Genomic DNA, 12151 nt, shown 5'->3' with positions numbered 1-12151 from the left:
CCTTTTCCCTGTCCCCCAGGCTGTGCTGCCGCCGAGCTGGTGGCCAGGCTAAACATGAGCAGGCTCCTCCAGGAGCTGGTTAGAGCTGCGCTGCCCCAGCCTGGTGGCTGGAGGGTGGCCTCCGTCCCCCGGTCCCTTACGGTGGGGCTGCTCTCGCCGGGTGGGAGCAGGGTTGCCACCTGTTGCTGATGTTGGTTCGTGTGACCTTTTCTGTTTGTGGTAGGGCTGTTTGTTTGTAAGAGCGGCGGCTGGATGCGTTTCCTGCCGTAATGAGTGCTGACCCGTGTGTCCCTTGGCAGGCACCGGCTCTTTGTGGAAAAAATTAGGAGGCACTTAGCGAAGTGAGACAGAAAACAAACAGAGCAGGCAGGAGGCTGCGGCTGGGCAGTCAGGCAGCGCCTGCCGAGGTCAGGCTCCTGACGCAGGGATATGGGCGCTCTCTGGACGGAAGCAGGAGGCGGCTGGGAAAGCAGCGTGGCAGAGCAGCACGCAGCGCCCTGCCCCAGCACCTCCCGAGCCCCAATCCCCCTTGCCTCCTCCCTGCCACCCCTGGCTCCTGCCACCTCCTCCACGACACCCTTCCCTTCCTCCCTTCCCCGGGCACCGCGGATGGGCGCTTGGACAGCGGGACCCTGGCCATGTGCCAGCTGTGGTACCCGACACCTCTTCTCCTCCTCCGCGGATGCCACTAGACCCACATGGCCCCAGCCCCCGTGACTTGAGCCGGGGCCTGACGCTCACCCCCAAGCGCAGGGGGGGTGCGGAAAGTGGGGGGACCGCGCTGCCTTCAAATACGCTGAACACAGGGCTTTCCCTGGCTTCGTCCTCCCCAGGTATGTCTGTGGGGTTGGGTCCCTGTCCCAGTTTCCTGGGACACCGATGTGACCTGGTGGGGGGCTGGGAGGGGGGCCATGGGCTTGGCTGGGCAAGGGACAGCGTGTTGAGGGCTTGCTGGGGACCTGTTGGGGGAGCTGGGCTTCTCCCACCTCTTTGGGGGAGAGGTCTGTCTGCTCAGGGACAAGCAGTGGCCCCGGCAGGGTTTCTGTGTGCAAGGGGGTGGCAGTCGTGCTTGCAGATCCCCCTGCTAATCCTAGGTCAGGGCTCGGGGCGTCTCCTGCCCACAGAGGACTGGCAGGCTGCCGGGAGGGGATTTTGGGATGTTTTCTCTGGAAGCCCGGGTGGCTCACAAGGGCAAGGCAGGAGCTGTCTGCATGGGAAGGCAGGAGAGCAGCACTGCAGACGGCTCCGGCGCCATGGGGTGGCACCTGCCAGGTTGGTGGGGCTCTCGGTCCCGTGCTCTGGCTTTTCCAAGCAGCCAACGGGCTTCCCAAATCTCTCTCCACATCCTGCCGGCTATGTTTCGGCTCCATCATAGCTGTAGGCTCCCCAACCTGCAGGACCACACCGGGGGAGGAAGCGAGCTGTGCCCAGAGCCACACGAGCACCTGCGACAAGGGACGGGCTCCGCTGCCTTTAATGCACGCCGGGGCTGGTAGGGACTACAGATCCCAGCATGCTGCTTCCTGCCTGCCTCCTCCCACGCCCTACCTGGCAGGGTGCAGGCAGGGATGCTGTAGCCGGCAGCGGTGCAGGCGGCTGAAGGGCATGCCCCAGGGAGGCTGGGGGCTCAGCGCCAGGAGCCCCGCTGCAGATGAAGCCCTGGGAGAGGTGCTGGAGCACCCCATGCTGTGCTGCCCGGACTGGAAAAGGACAAGGCAGGCCTGCGGCTTCTCCAGGGCGGCTAATCCCACTCTGCCCCAGGAAGAGGAGGGGGACCGGGGAGGGAAGATCCCTTATCGGGGTTCCCGGGGCTGTGTCTCTGGGGCTGTCTGCGGGGAGAGAAATGGCAGGGCAGTGGCAGGGGCTGGGCAGGTGGTGATGGGGGAAAAGGAGCAGTGGGTGCTGGGGAGGGGACAGCAGTGCCAGGGACGCCCTTGGCTTTCCAAGGTGACCCAGGAAAGGGCTGTGAGAGCCCCAGGGAAGTGGGAATTGGAAATGGGGGGTTTGTGTGGTTCTGGCCGGAGAGGCTGCTGAATTAAATGTGTCTTTTGTGCTGCCGCTGTGCCCCAGGCGTTGGACGGAGGTGGGGAGGGCAAGGGGGGGCGGACACAGCCCGCTGCGCATATGCTTCCCTCACAGCCTCAGGATTGGGGGCAGAGAGCTGCACGCTCATAAATCCCTTAAGAGCCTGCTGCGGAGCAGCTGGGCAGCCAGTGCCGAGCAGCCTGGGCATCTCAGAAAAGCGGTTTCCCTTTCGGAGGGAAGGCTTGGTGTCCCCTGGCCAGCAGAATAAGGCCATGTGTCACAGCCCCTCGGCTGAAGGACTCTGAGCCGCAGGTTTCCAAAGCTGCTGCGCTGTGCTCTCGCCATTTGCCGGCTCTGTTTGGCTCCTGGTACTGTGGAGCACTTACCCGGTGGCACGACCAGGAGGTTAAAACCAGCACTGCCCCTGCCTGGCCTGCGTCCCTCGCTCCCTCATAAAATCCTCTGTTTGCTTTCCAGACGGAGAGCAGCCACGAGACTTGCTGGGACCTGTGCTGACTCTTGCCGCACAAGATGACAGCAAGAGACGGGCCCCAAGATAGGTAATGCCGGGCTCTGGTGTAGGTGTGGGGGCACATCCAGGATACCAGGAGGTGAGGGAGGACGGGGGACCCAGCATCTGGGGGATCCCCTCTCCTGCATGCTCACTGGGCTACCGAGCTGTCCCTTCCCTGAGATGCTCTCTCCATCAACTTTTCCATAGCAAACGGGCTGCAAACAGTCCCCGGTGCTGGGACATGCCTGGGGAGCGTGACTCCCTCCCAGCTCTGGCAACAGCCGCTGTGCATCTGGGTGCCACATGCTGAGGAGCAGCCAGCCTCCTCCCGCCTTTGTACCCGCCCAGGGAGGGCCTCCCACAGCCCCTCTGCGGTGCCACGTCTCCTCCAGCAGCCCAGGCTAGCAGGGGCTGTGGGGCAGGGGCAGGGCAATAAATTTCGTCCTCCCTCCTCCTCCTGCTGCCTCCCACTGCGGGGTCGGGGACAGTCAGAAGCGATGCCTGTCCCCTGCCCTGCCCAGCGTCCTGCTCCAAACCGCTCTGTCCTCTCCGCAGGTACAAGGCTGTCTGGCTGATCTTCTTCATCCTCGGCCTGGGAACGCTGCTGCCATGGAATTTCTTCATGACTGCCAGGGAGGTGAGGGCTTCCCTCCCGCTGCTGCCCGTGACACTAATTGTCCCCTGTCACGTCTAGGGACCATGGTGTAGGTGTGGCAGCACGGCACAGCGTAGAGCCCCCGCGTTTGCAGGAGACAGAAGTGTGGGTGACCTGGGTGGGACGAGTGGCGCTGAGGTGGCAGGAGGGCCGGGCATGGGGCCGGAGGGGGGATAAGGGTGGCCTGAGTGTGCTGGGGGGAGGCCTCGCAGCACCTCAGCCTCACTACGCTCCTTCCCTCGCAGTATTTCATCAGCCGCCTTGCAGACCCGGAGATGAGCCGCTTCTTGAACCAAACCGGTGAGGCTGCCTTGTCCCCCTCCTACCTGCAGTCCATGTTTGACAACTTCATGACTCTCTGCGCCATGGTGCCCCTCCTCATCTTCACCTGCCTCAACTCCTTCATCCACCAGCGGTGAGCCTTGCCCCATCCTTGCCCCTGCCAGCCCCCACAGGGCTGCCCAGCCCTGGCTCATCCTCCTGCCCCAGCACTGAGCCAAGCCGCAGCCCGTTCAGTCAAGTCAAAGGCAAAACACTGGTCTCCCGTGCTGGGGTTTGGCTGGGATTCCCATGGGAGAGCTTGGCCCCAGCCTCACAGGCTTTTGGGGGGTGGGTTTTCCTCACTGAGACCCTCTCTTGCAGGATTCCCCAGCAGATCCGCATCTTGGGCAGCCTGGTGGCCATTGGGCTGGTGTTTTTAGTCACCGCTATTATGGTGAAGGTCACCATGGAGCCTCTTCCCTTCTTTGTCTTTACCATGATCAGCATCGTCTTCATCAACTGTGAGTGAGGCAGCGGGGGGAAGGAAAGGGGCACAGCCCCATGGCTAGGGCTGATCTCTCTGGGAGAAAAGCATGAACCTCACTGTGGGAGAGCTAAGGAGGAGGGGGACCTGCCTTGCCTCGCAGGGTGGGGGCCCTGGCTCCCCGCAGGGGTGCAGTCCATCCTTGCCTTTGGTTTCTCATTTCTGCTCATCTTTCCCCTTCGCAGCCTTCGGCGCCATCCTCCAGAGCAGCCTCTTTGGGCTGGCAGGGCTCCTGCCTGCCAGCTACACAGCTCCCATCATGAGTGGGCAGGGCTTGGCGGGCACCTTTGCCGCTTTGGCGATGATCTTCAGTATTGCCAGTGAGTAATCTCTGCCCTGCAGGTGACAGGGCCTTCCCAGAGCACTGCTGTCAACAGGATCTGCTGGGGTCATGCTGTAGGGTTGGGTGGGAGATGGCAGCAGGGCCTCGCTCCTCTCAGCCTTCATCGTCTTCTTCCTTCTTCCCCCCCCATCTCCTCCCTTCCTGCGCTCCCAGTTGGCGCCCAGCAACCTGAGAGCTTCATCGGTTACTTCACCACGGCCTGTGTGGCGATTGTGCTGGCAATCTTCTCCTACATCCTTCTGCCTCGCATGGTGAGACTTTGTTGTCCTCGGGGGGAAAGGTGTCGGGACATGGGACCTTTGCACGTCACAGCACAAGGACCATGGCACACTAGCACCCCAGCCTTGGCTCCTACCAGCCTCCACCTCCTGGGTCAGGGCAAGCTCTCCCCTGTCCCAAGGGAGCTCTCTGGGATACTTCCCACCTCAGATACCCTAGTCTCCTTGGGGTACCGTGGAAATGAGCTCCTGGGTGAGCAGGAAAGCATCAGTATTGGACATAAGTGGAAGGAGTACTTTGCCCATATTGCATTTGCCCATATTGCCCGTATCTGCTATTACCACACAGCCCCTGGCAGCCTTCTTTCCTCACGCATGAATGAGTTCTCCGTGGCTGTCTCTCTGCAGGATTTCTTCCGGTACTACTCCATGAAGGACAAGACAGAGTACCGTGTGTACAATGCAGAGCTGGAGACCAAGAGAGACCTGATTAAGAAAGGTGAGAGGCTGAGAGGAGGAAGAGGAAGGAAAAAGAGGAAGAGCTGAGAGGAAGAATGAGACAGAAGGACTAAATTAGATCTCAGCTTTCTGGGGTCTGCAATGCCCTACTTGTGTCTCTCGCTGCAGATGAGCCCAATGGGATGGAGCAGAATAATTCAAAGATCATCCCTATCCACAACCCTGACGAGAAGCCCTCGGTCATTGCTATTTTTAAGAAGGTCTGTGAGTTGCCAGCAACCCCTGCCCTGCCCTGCCCCGCCCCTCATATCAAGGGATGGGCACAGGCGTAGGAGAGCATGGGGAGAGGAGACCAGCCCTGCGCTGGTCTCTTGCCCCGTGTTTGGTACCAGCCTCTTTCTTTCATCTGCCTAGCTCTGGGTCATGGCTGTGTCTGTCTGCTTCGTCTTCACTGTCACCATTGGCGTCTTTCCTTCCATCACAGCTAAGGTGTCCACGGTCCTCGGGGAGGGAAACAGATGGGGTAAGTGTGGCCAGGGATGGGGTGGGGTAGGAGGAAACTGGGAACAAGGTAAATGGGAGAAAAGACAGTGGGGCTTGAAGTAGTAAGTACGTGTGGTGGGTTGACCCTGGCTGGAGGCCAGGTGCCCACCAAAGCTGCTCTATCACTCTCCCTACTAAGCTGCACAGGGGAGAGAAAACATAACGAAAGGCTCGTGGGTCAAGATAAGGACAGGGAGAGATCACTCACCAATTACCGTCACAGGCAAAACAGACTTGACTTGGGGAAAATGAATTTATTACCCATCAAATCAGAGTAGGATAATGAGAAATAAAAACCAAATCTTAAAACACCTTCCCCCCACCCCTCCCTTCTTCCTGGGCTTAACTTTACTCTCAAATTCTCTACATCCTCCCCCCGCAGCAGTGCAGGGGGACGGGGAGTGGGGGTTGCAGTCAGTTCATCACACGTTGTTTCTGCCGCTCCTGCCTCCTCAGGGGGAGGGCTCCTCACATTCTTCCCCTGCTCCAGCGTGGGGTCCCTCCCACGGGACACAGTCCTCCACGAACTTCTCCAACGTTAGTCCTTCCCACGGGCTGCAGTTCTTCACGAACTGCTCCAGCGTGGGTCCCTTCCATGGGGTGCGCTCCTTCAGGAACAGACTGCTCCAGCGTGGGTCCCGCATGAGGTCACAAGTCCTGCCAGCAAACCTGCTCCAGCGTGGGCTCGTCTCTCCATGGGTCCACAGGTCCTGCCAGGAGCCTGCTCCGGCACGGGGTCCTCCGTGGGCTGCAGGTGGATATCTGCTCCACCGTTAACCTCCATGGGCTGCAGGGGGACAGCCTGCCTCACCATGGTCTTCACCACGGGCTGCAGGGGAATCTCTGCTCTGGCGCCTGGAGCACCTCTTCCCCCTCCTTCTTCACTGACCTTGGTGTCTGCAGAGTTGTTTCTCTCACATATTCTCAGTCCTCTCTCTGGCTGCAATTGCTGCTGCGCAGCAACTGTTTCCCCTTCTTAAATATATTATCACTGAGGCGCTATCACCGTCGCTGATGGGCTCGGCCTTGGCCAGCGGCGGGTCCATCTTGGAGCCAGCTGGCATTGGCTCTATCGGACACAGGGGAAGCTTCTAGCAGCTTCTCACAGAAGCCACCCCTGTAGCCCCCCCTGCTACCAAAACCTTGCCACGCAAACCCAATACAGTATGCCTGAGGGGAAGAGGAAACCACTGTGCATGATGGTTTGGATGTGGACACCAGCCTAGCTGGGAAAACATTCCAGCCCTTAGTGGGAAACCAGGAGGACCTAGACCTGAAAGACAGCCTCCGTGCAATTGGCGGGAGAGCCTGGGGCACCCTGGGGTCATCAGTGACCTTCTCCCACTTCTGCAGGTCTCTACTTCATCTCTGTCTCCTGCTTCCTGCTCTTTAATGTCTTCGACTGGATGGGACGGAGTCTCACTGCCCTCTTCACATGGGTAAGCACGGGGCAGGGAGCAAATGCCCAGGCAGTTTCCATCCCCAGGCCCCTCGGCCACGGCTCTCACTGGGGCTGCCATCCATGGCTTGGAGCAGGAAGGAAGTGCAGAGCTGACTCCTGCCTTGGCTTTAAGTCCTAAGTAGAGATTTATGGGTCAGAGCCGAGAACCACAGTGTTGTCCTGTCCTCCTCCCACCCCTCTTTCAGCATGGCTTGGATGAAGCTGCCTCCTCCATTTCAGCCTCTTTGTAAACAAACCTTCACTCCAGCTATGCAAACAGCAAGACAGGATGGCGGCAGTGAAAGAGGGTGAAAGACAGGGCAGCCCAAAATAAAACCTCTGGCCTCGGCACAGGACACAGCTGCTTTAAAGAGTCTTGTCCTGGGAGCAGGGCAGAGCCATGCCATGTGGGTCACAGAGCTGTTGCCTGCCATGTCCCTTGCTCTTATCTCCCCTGCCTGGCTCAGAGCTGCTGGGGCTGAGTGATGGGAGCTGTGATGGGGGTGGGCAAAGAAGGGGGCTGTCCCGTCTGTGTCTCTTCCTGCCCCTTCACCCACCCCCCAAGCACTGTCTCCCCCTGTATTGTTCAGGCTGTTTGTTTAGAGAAGCTCCTCAGCACCGCGCACCGTGGGGTCTGTCCGGACCTGGCTTCCCCGCGGCCTGGAGCTGCTTCTCCCCTGGCCATCACTGCTGGCTGCCCTTGGCCTTGGCCATGAGCCTGGTGGCCTGGTGTCCAGGCCGCAGCCTCCATGGTGCGATGACCCAGCAGGAGACGTTTCCAAAACAAGGCTGTGTGGAAAGTCTGACTGCGTGCGGTTTGGGCCTCATTTCCCTGGTTGGGGCCCCGCTCACTCCTTTTCTCCTCCTCAAGCAGGAGAGGCTGCTGCTCTTGCCAGTTTGCCCACAGACATGGCAGCTGGCCTAACCTCAGCTTCCCCCCATGCTCATGAAGTGCCCCGTGGCTGTGCCAGCCCAGGCAGCTCCAAAGGCAGCTGTGGGTCTCTCCTGACCCCAGACCAGTGAGCCCTGTCGTCTGCGACCCTGGCACCTCACTGAGGGGACCCCAAGACGGAGCCAGGCACATCTCGTACCAAGGGCTGCCTCGGTCCCAGCTGCAGGGACGACACAGGGGGACGGTGCCTCCTTCTTCATCCCAGCCTCACGTGTCCAGGGACTCTGCTAGGATCCGAGGAGACAGTAACTCAGTCCGTGCCTTTCCCAGCACTGTCCTAAACAGCCCCAGCATAATCCCTTTCCCAGATTGCTGGATCTTGCCCCGCTTGGCTGGGGGATTGTGTAGGAGGCTGAAGAGCTGGTTAGAGCCCAGTTTGCAGGCCCTGAGGTGCCGGAGGGGATTTACCTCAGCCAGCCTTGTCCTGCATGGTGGTTTGCTGCAGGAGGAGATTGCGTGACTGTGCACAAGGCTCTCCTGCCTGCCTGCCTGTTGTTTCCAGCAAGGGCTTAGCAATCGCTCACAAGCCCAGCTCAGTATTTTGGCTCTAGCGCTGCTGCTCTCCAAGTCAGCTGGGATAAGGCTTTCAGACCTAGCAGGACCTCCTTACCACAGCAGGTGGTGATGCTGAGATTTGTCACAGCAGAGGAAGTGTCTCGGCAACTTTGCCATCTCTGTGGCTCCTCCGCAGCCGCGGCGCAGTAGGGACAGCCTCTGTATAGCCCCTGCCAGCATGCCATGGGATGGGGAATGTCCACGTCTCAGCTGCTCAGTGACCTGTGTTTTTCTCCCAGCCCGGGAAGGACAGCTGCCTCCTGCCAGTGATGGTGGCCCTCCGTGTCATCTTTATACCTCTTTTCATGCTGTGCAACGTGCAACCCCGTAAATACCTGCCTGTTGTATTCCCTCATGACGCCTGGTACATCGTCTTCATGATCTTCTTCTCCATCTCCAATGGATACCTGGCCAGCCTTTGCATGTGCTTCGGACCCAAGTGAGTAAGAGCTGGGGACAGGGGAAGGGTTGGTTACCCCCCCCCCCCAGATCCCAGCCCCTGCATGGCTCCTGGAGTCCGGCTCTGCCCAGACTTCTGGAGAAGAGGATGCAGGCGCAGAGGGGAATTGCCACACCACCTCAGGGAAGACAACCCCAGTGTCCCATCTCCCAGCCTTGTGCCTCCATAGCCTAGAGATGTGGAAGCTATTGTTTGGGCTCTCCATTTCCCCCACCTGCCATGCTGGGGAAGCGGCCGGACGCAGCGGGGATCTGGAGGGGAGCAAAGCGTGGCGCAGCACCCACAGCAGGGTGAGCAGCCTTGCCCAGTGCAGGAGCACAGGCAGCATGAGGAGCCCAGCTGGGGCTCAGCCAGGCGGGCTGCAGTGCATGGGGGCAGGAGTCAGGGAGGGGCGTCCCTGGCGCCCGGAGCTTCAGGGCAGCCTGCCTGATGCACTTTTTCTTTCTTTACAAGCCCGTAATGTGGAGGCAGGATCTTGGAGCCAAGGTGGATTTGCTCTTGTTGTTCCTCTGCTGCAGAGGAGCACAGCTTCTGGCTGCTCTGTGGCCTCCTCCCATCTCTCCACTGAACTCACAGCGGGGCACGGGGCACGCATCCCCCGAGGACAGGTCTGACACCTCTTTCTCCCCTAGGAAAGTGCTTGCCCACGAAGCAGAGACAGCTGGAGCCGTCATGGCCTTTTTCCTGTCGCTGGGCTTGGCCCTAGGAGCTGCCATCTCCTTTCTGTTCCGAATTCTCATCTAGCAGAGGCACCGGAGGGTGCAGGGACACCGAGAGACGACTCCGCATCCTCCTCCAAGGCCCTGGACACCTCGGCACCGTGGGGAGATAACACCTCACGCCTGCCCCTGCCAAATTGCACTGCCACGGCAGACGTTACACCCAGGGACAGTTCCACTCCTGCAGGGTTGGCCTGGCTCCTGCCACGCTCGGCTGTGTGATGCCTTCAGGCCTACGTGCCTTCTCCTTCCCTGTGCTGCGTGTGTGTAAGACCCCCGGGATCTCACAGAGGTCCAGCTGCCTCCCATGCTGCATAATTTCCCCAGCTCAAGGCCAAAAGCCATTCTTAGCCGCCGCCTCCTCTCTGACAGAGTTGAAGGCTGGTATCCAGTGTTATTCCCTCTCTTGCCCTTGTCCCCAAGGCACCTAGGGACTTGCTCTCCTCTCCTCTCTTCTCCTTCCAGGGGGCCTGGAAACAGCCCACACCACTTCTCCTGCTGGTGAGACTTGCAAACGGGGAGGAGAGCCCCCGCCAGCCTCACCATCCCCGCTCTCTGCTAGGCACACATCCTCCTGCCCAGCAGTATCCCAGGGACACAGACATCCATGTCCCACCCACATAAAGAGCCAACACCGTGGCTAGGCTGAGGGAGGAGGTCTCCACACCCCACCTTCTCCCCCTCTCCTTGCCTTTGTTCCCTACTTTTTTTTTTTTTTTTGGTGATTCTGCCATTGTTTTCTTTCTGCCTCCCGGTTGTGTGACAGGAGGTCCCACTGTGGGCTGCAAGAGGCGAGGTGGCAACTCCCTTCCCACCCAGGCTGCCTTCCCTGCCCGCCTGTGCTGCAGGGGGAGGCCTGACCTCTCCCTTGGCTTTCCCGTCCCTCGTCTGTGTAAACGTGTCTGTACGGTTGCCGTTTTCTATAAAAAGACCAAACCGCCCCTTTGGGTATGTGTGCGCGTCTCCATCACCACAGGGGAGAGGGCTGCGGAGGGGCAAGGGCTGAAGGGAGTGGGCACCGGCATTTCCTGGGCATTCCCGGGGTCCCCCATAGCCAGCATGGGGCGGTGAAGCGGTGCGCGCATCCCCTGCACAGAGAGGCTCAGCGGCTCTCCGCTACGGGGACACGGCCAGCACAGGCAAGGGGGTGCTGCCCTCGGGGTACGCCAAGGGACCACCGGCACCTCTGATAACGAAGGGATGCACGTGCGCATTTTGGGGTGCAGTGACCTGCGGCACGTGCGCCTGGGAGGTTTCCTTCCGCTTGGCAAAGAGCCGGAGTGCCACCTCCCGCTCCGGGGGGGAACTACACCACCCTGCCAGCGAGCCTCCACCCCACACACCGCCCCCTCTGCCCCGCCATCATTCACAGCCATCACCTCCTCTGCGCTCCCCAGGCAACAACACCCAAAAGTTGTGGGGCCCGGGTCCCCTCATCCCACCCCCGGCTTCCTTTGCCGGTCAGGCCTGTGCGCCCACAGCCCCAACAGGGAGGATAAGGCATGAGGTTTATCTTATTGCCCTTAAGACACTAAAAAAACCCCAGCATATCCAAACACTGGTTTCCAATGGGGAAGACGGCCTGCTTTGCTCTCAGACCCTGACACGATCCCTAACAGCCTGCGTCCCCCTCCAGACCCCGTCCCCTCCATCTTGTGTGTGTCCCCACCCTCACCCGCACGGCCCCTGGTTACACCCAGCCTCAGGAGGGCACAGCCACACGGTTCTCGGCCCCGGGGGGAGCCGCAGCATGGAGCCGGGACAGCAGGTACCCCTCGGGGCTGTGCGGATCCCCGGTTCCCTGCTCAGGCCAGGCGCCTACGGCCGGTAGGAACCGAGGAACGACCGCCGAGGCCGCCGCCCCTGACCCCCGTGGAAACCTCTGGAAGTGCCTCGCACTGCTTTCCCAACCGCCACGGTGCTCCTCCGCTGCCGGTCGCGGGAAATAGTCCCCGCCGGGGTTCCCCTGCCGCCCCTCGCCGCGGCGCTCGGAGGGCCGCGGGAACCCGCGGCCCTCCGAGCGCCGCGGCGAGGGGCGGCGGGGGAGCCCCGGCGGGAGCGGGCCCGGCAGCGGCATGGGGCTGAGGGCTGCCCGCCCGCCTCCACCATGGCCGCCGCCGTTAAACGGCAACGCTGTTGGGTCCCATACGGCCCGTCCTGCCGCGGCGCCCGGGGTGGGGAGCGGCAGCGGGGCCGGCCCGTAGATGCTGCAGGCAGGGTAGGCAGCGGGGATGGGATAGGCAGGGCCGGTAAAAGAGGGGTGTTCATGTGGGTGGTGGGTGCCGCGATGCGGTAGCAGTGACCGGGGCCGCTTTAAGGCGGAAGGAGACGGTGGGCGGTGAGGCACCCTCCGTGCCTATAAAAGGCGGCCGGGGAGGCAGCAGAGCTTTTCTGCTGGTACCTCACGCCTGGCACGGTAAGGACCCTGCGCCCGGCTGGGCCTGGTGCCCCCGCTCTTCACC

The 12151-nt window shown here is 61.1% G+C and overlaps 1 protein-coding gene across 1 annotated transcript in view; it reads left to right on the top strand.

Moving 5' to 3' along the window:
- Positions 1-10630, top strand: part of SLC29A1 (solute carrier family 29 member 1 (Augustine blood group)) — a 35995-nt gene extending 25365 nt beyond the window's left edge. The window contains exons 3-14 of the mRNA XM_050894952.1: positions 2503-2585; positions 3095-3176; positions 3440-3609; positions 3837-3976; positions 4185-4319; positions 4496-4593; positions 4969-5059; positions 5188-5279; positions 5434-5542; positions 6916-7001; positions 8750-8949; positions 9603-10630. Of these exons, the coding sequence (XP_050750909.1) occupies positions 2557-2585; positions 3095-3176; positions 3440-3609; positions 3837-3976; positions 4185-4319; positions 4496-4593; positions 4969-5059; positions 5188-5279; positions 5434-5542; positions 6916-7001; positions 8750-8949; positions 9603-9714 (1344 nt within the window). The 5' untranslated portion in view covers positions 2503-2556 and the 3' untranslated portion in view covers positions 9715-10630. The remainder of the gene's footprint in view (positions 1-2502; positions 2586-3094; positions 3177-3439; positions 3610-3836; positions 3977-4184; positions 4320-4495; positions 4594-4968; positions 5060-5187; positions 5280-5433; positions 5543-6915; positions 7002-8749; positions 8950-9602) is intronic.
- The last annotated feature ends 1521 nt before the right edge of the window (positions 10631-12151 follow it).

The sequence above is a fragment of the Gymnogyps californianus genome, chromosome 3, assembly GCF_018139145.2.
Source record: "Gymnogyps californianus isolate 813 chromosome 3, ASM1813914v2, whole genome shotgun sequence".
In the NCBI taxonomy this organism is placed as follows: Eukaryota; Metazoa; Chordata; class Aves; order Accipitriformes; family Cathartidae; genus Gymnogyps; species Gymnogyps californianus.
Note: the sequence above shows the minus strand (reverse complement) of the source record. Positions and strands in the feature narration are given on the sequence as shown.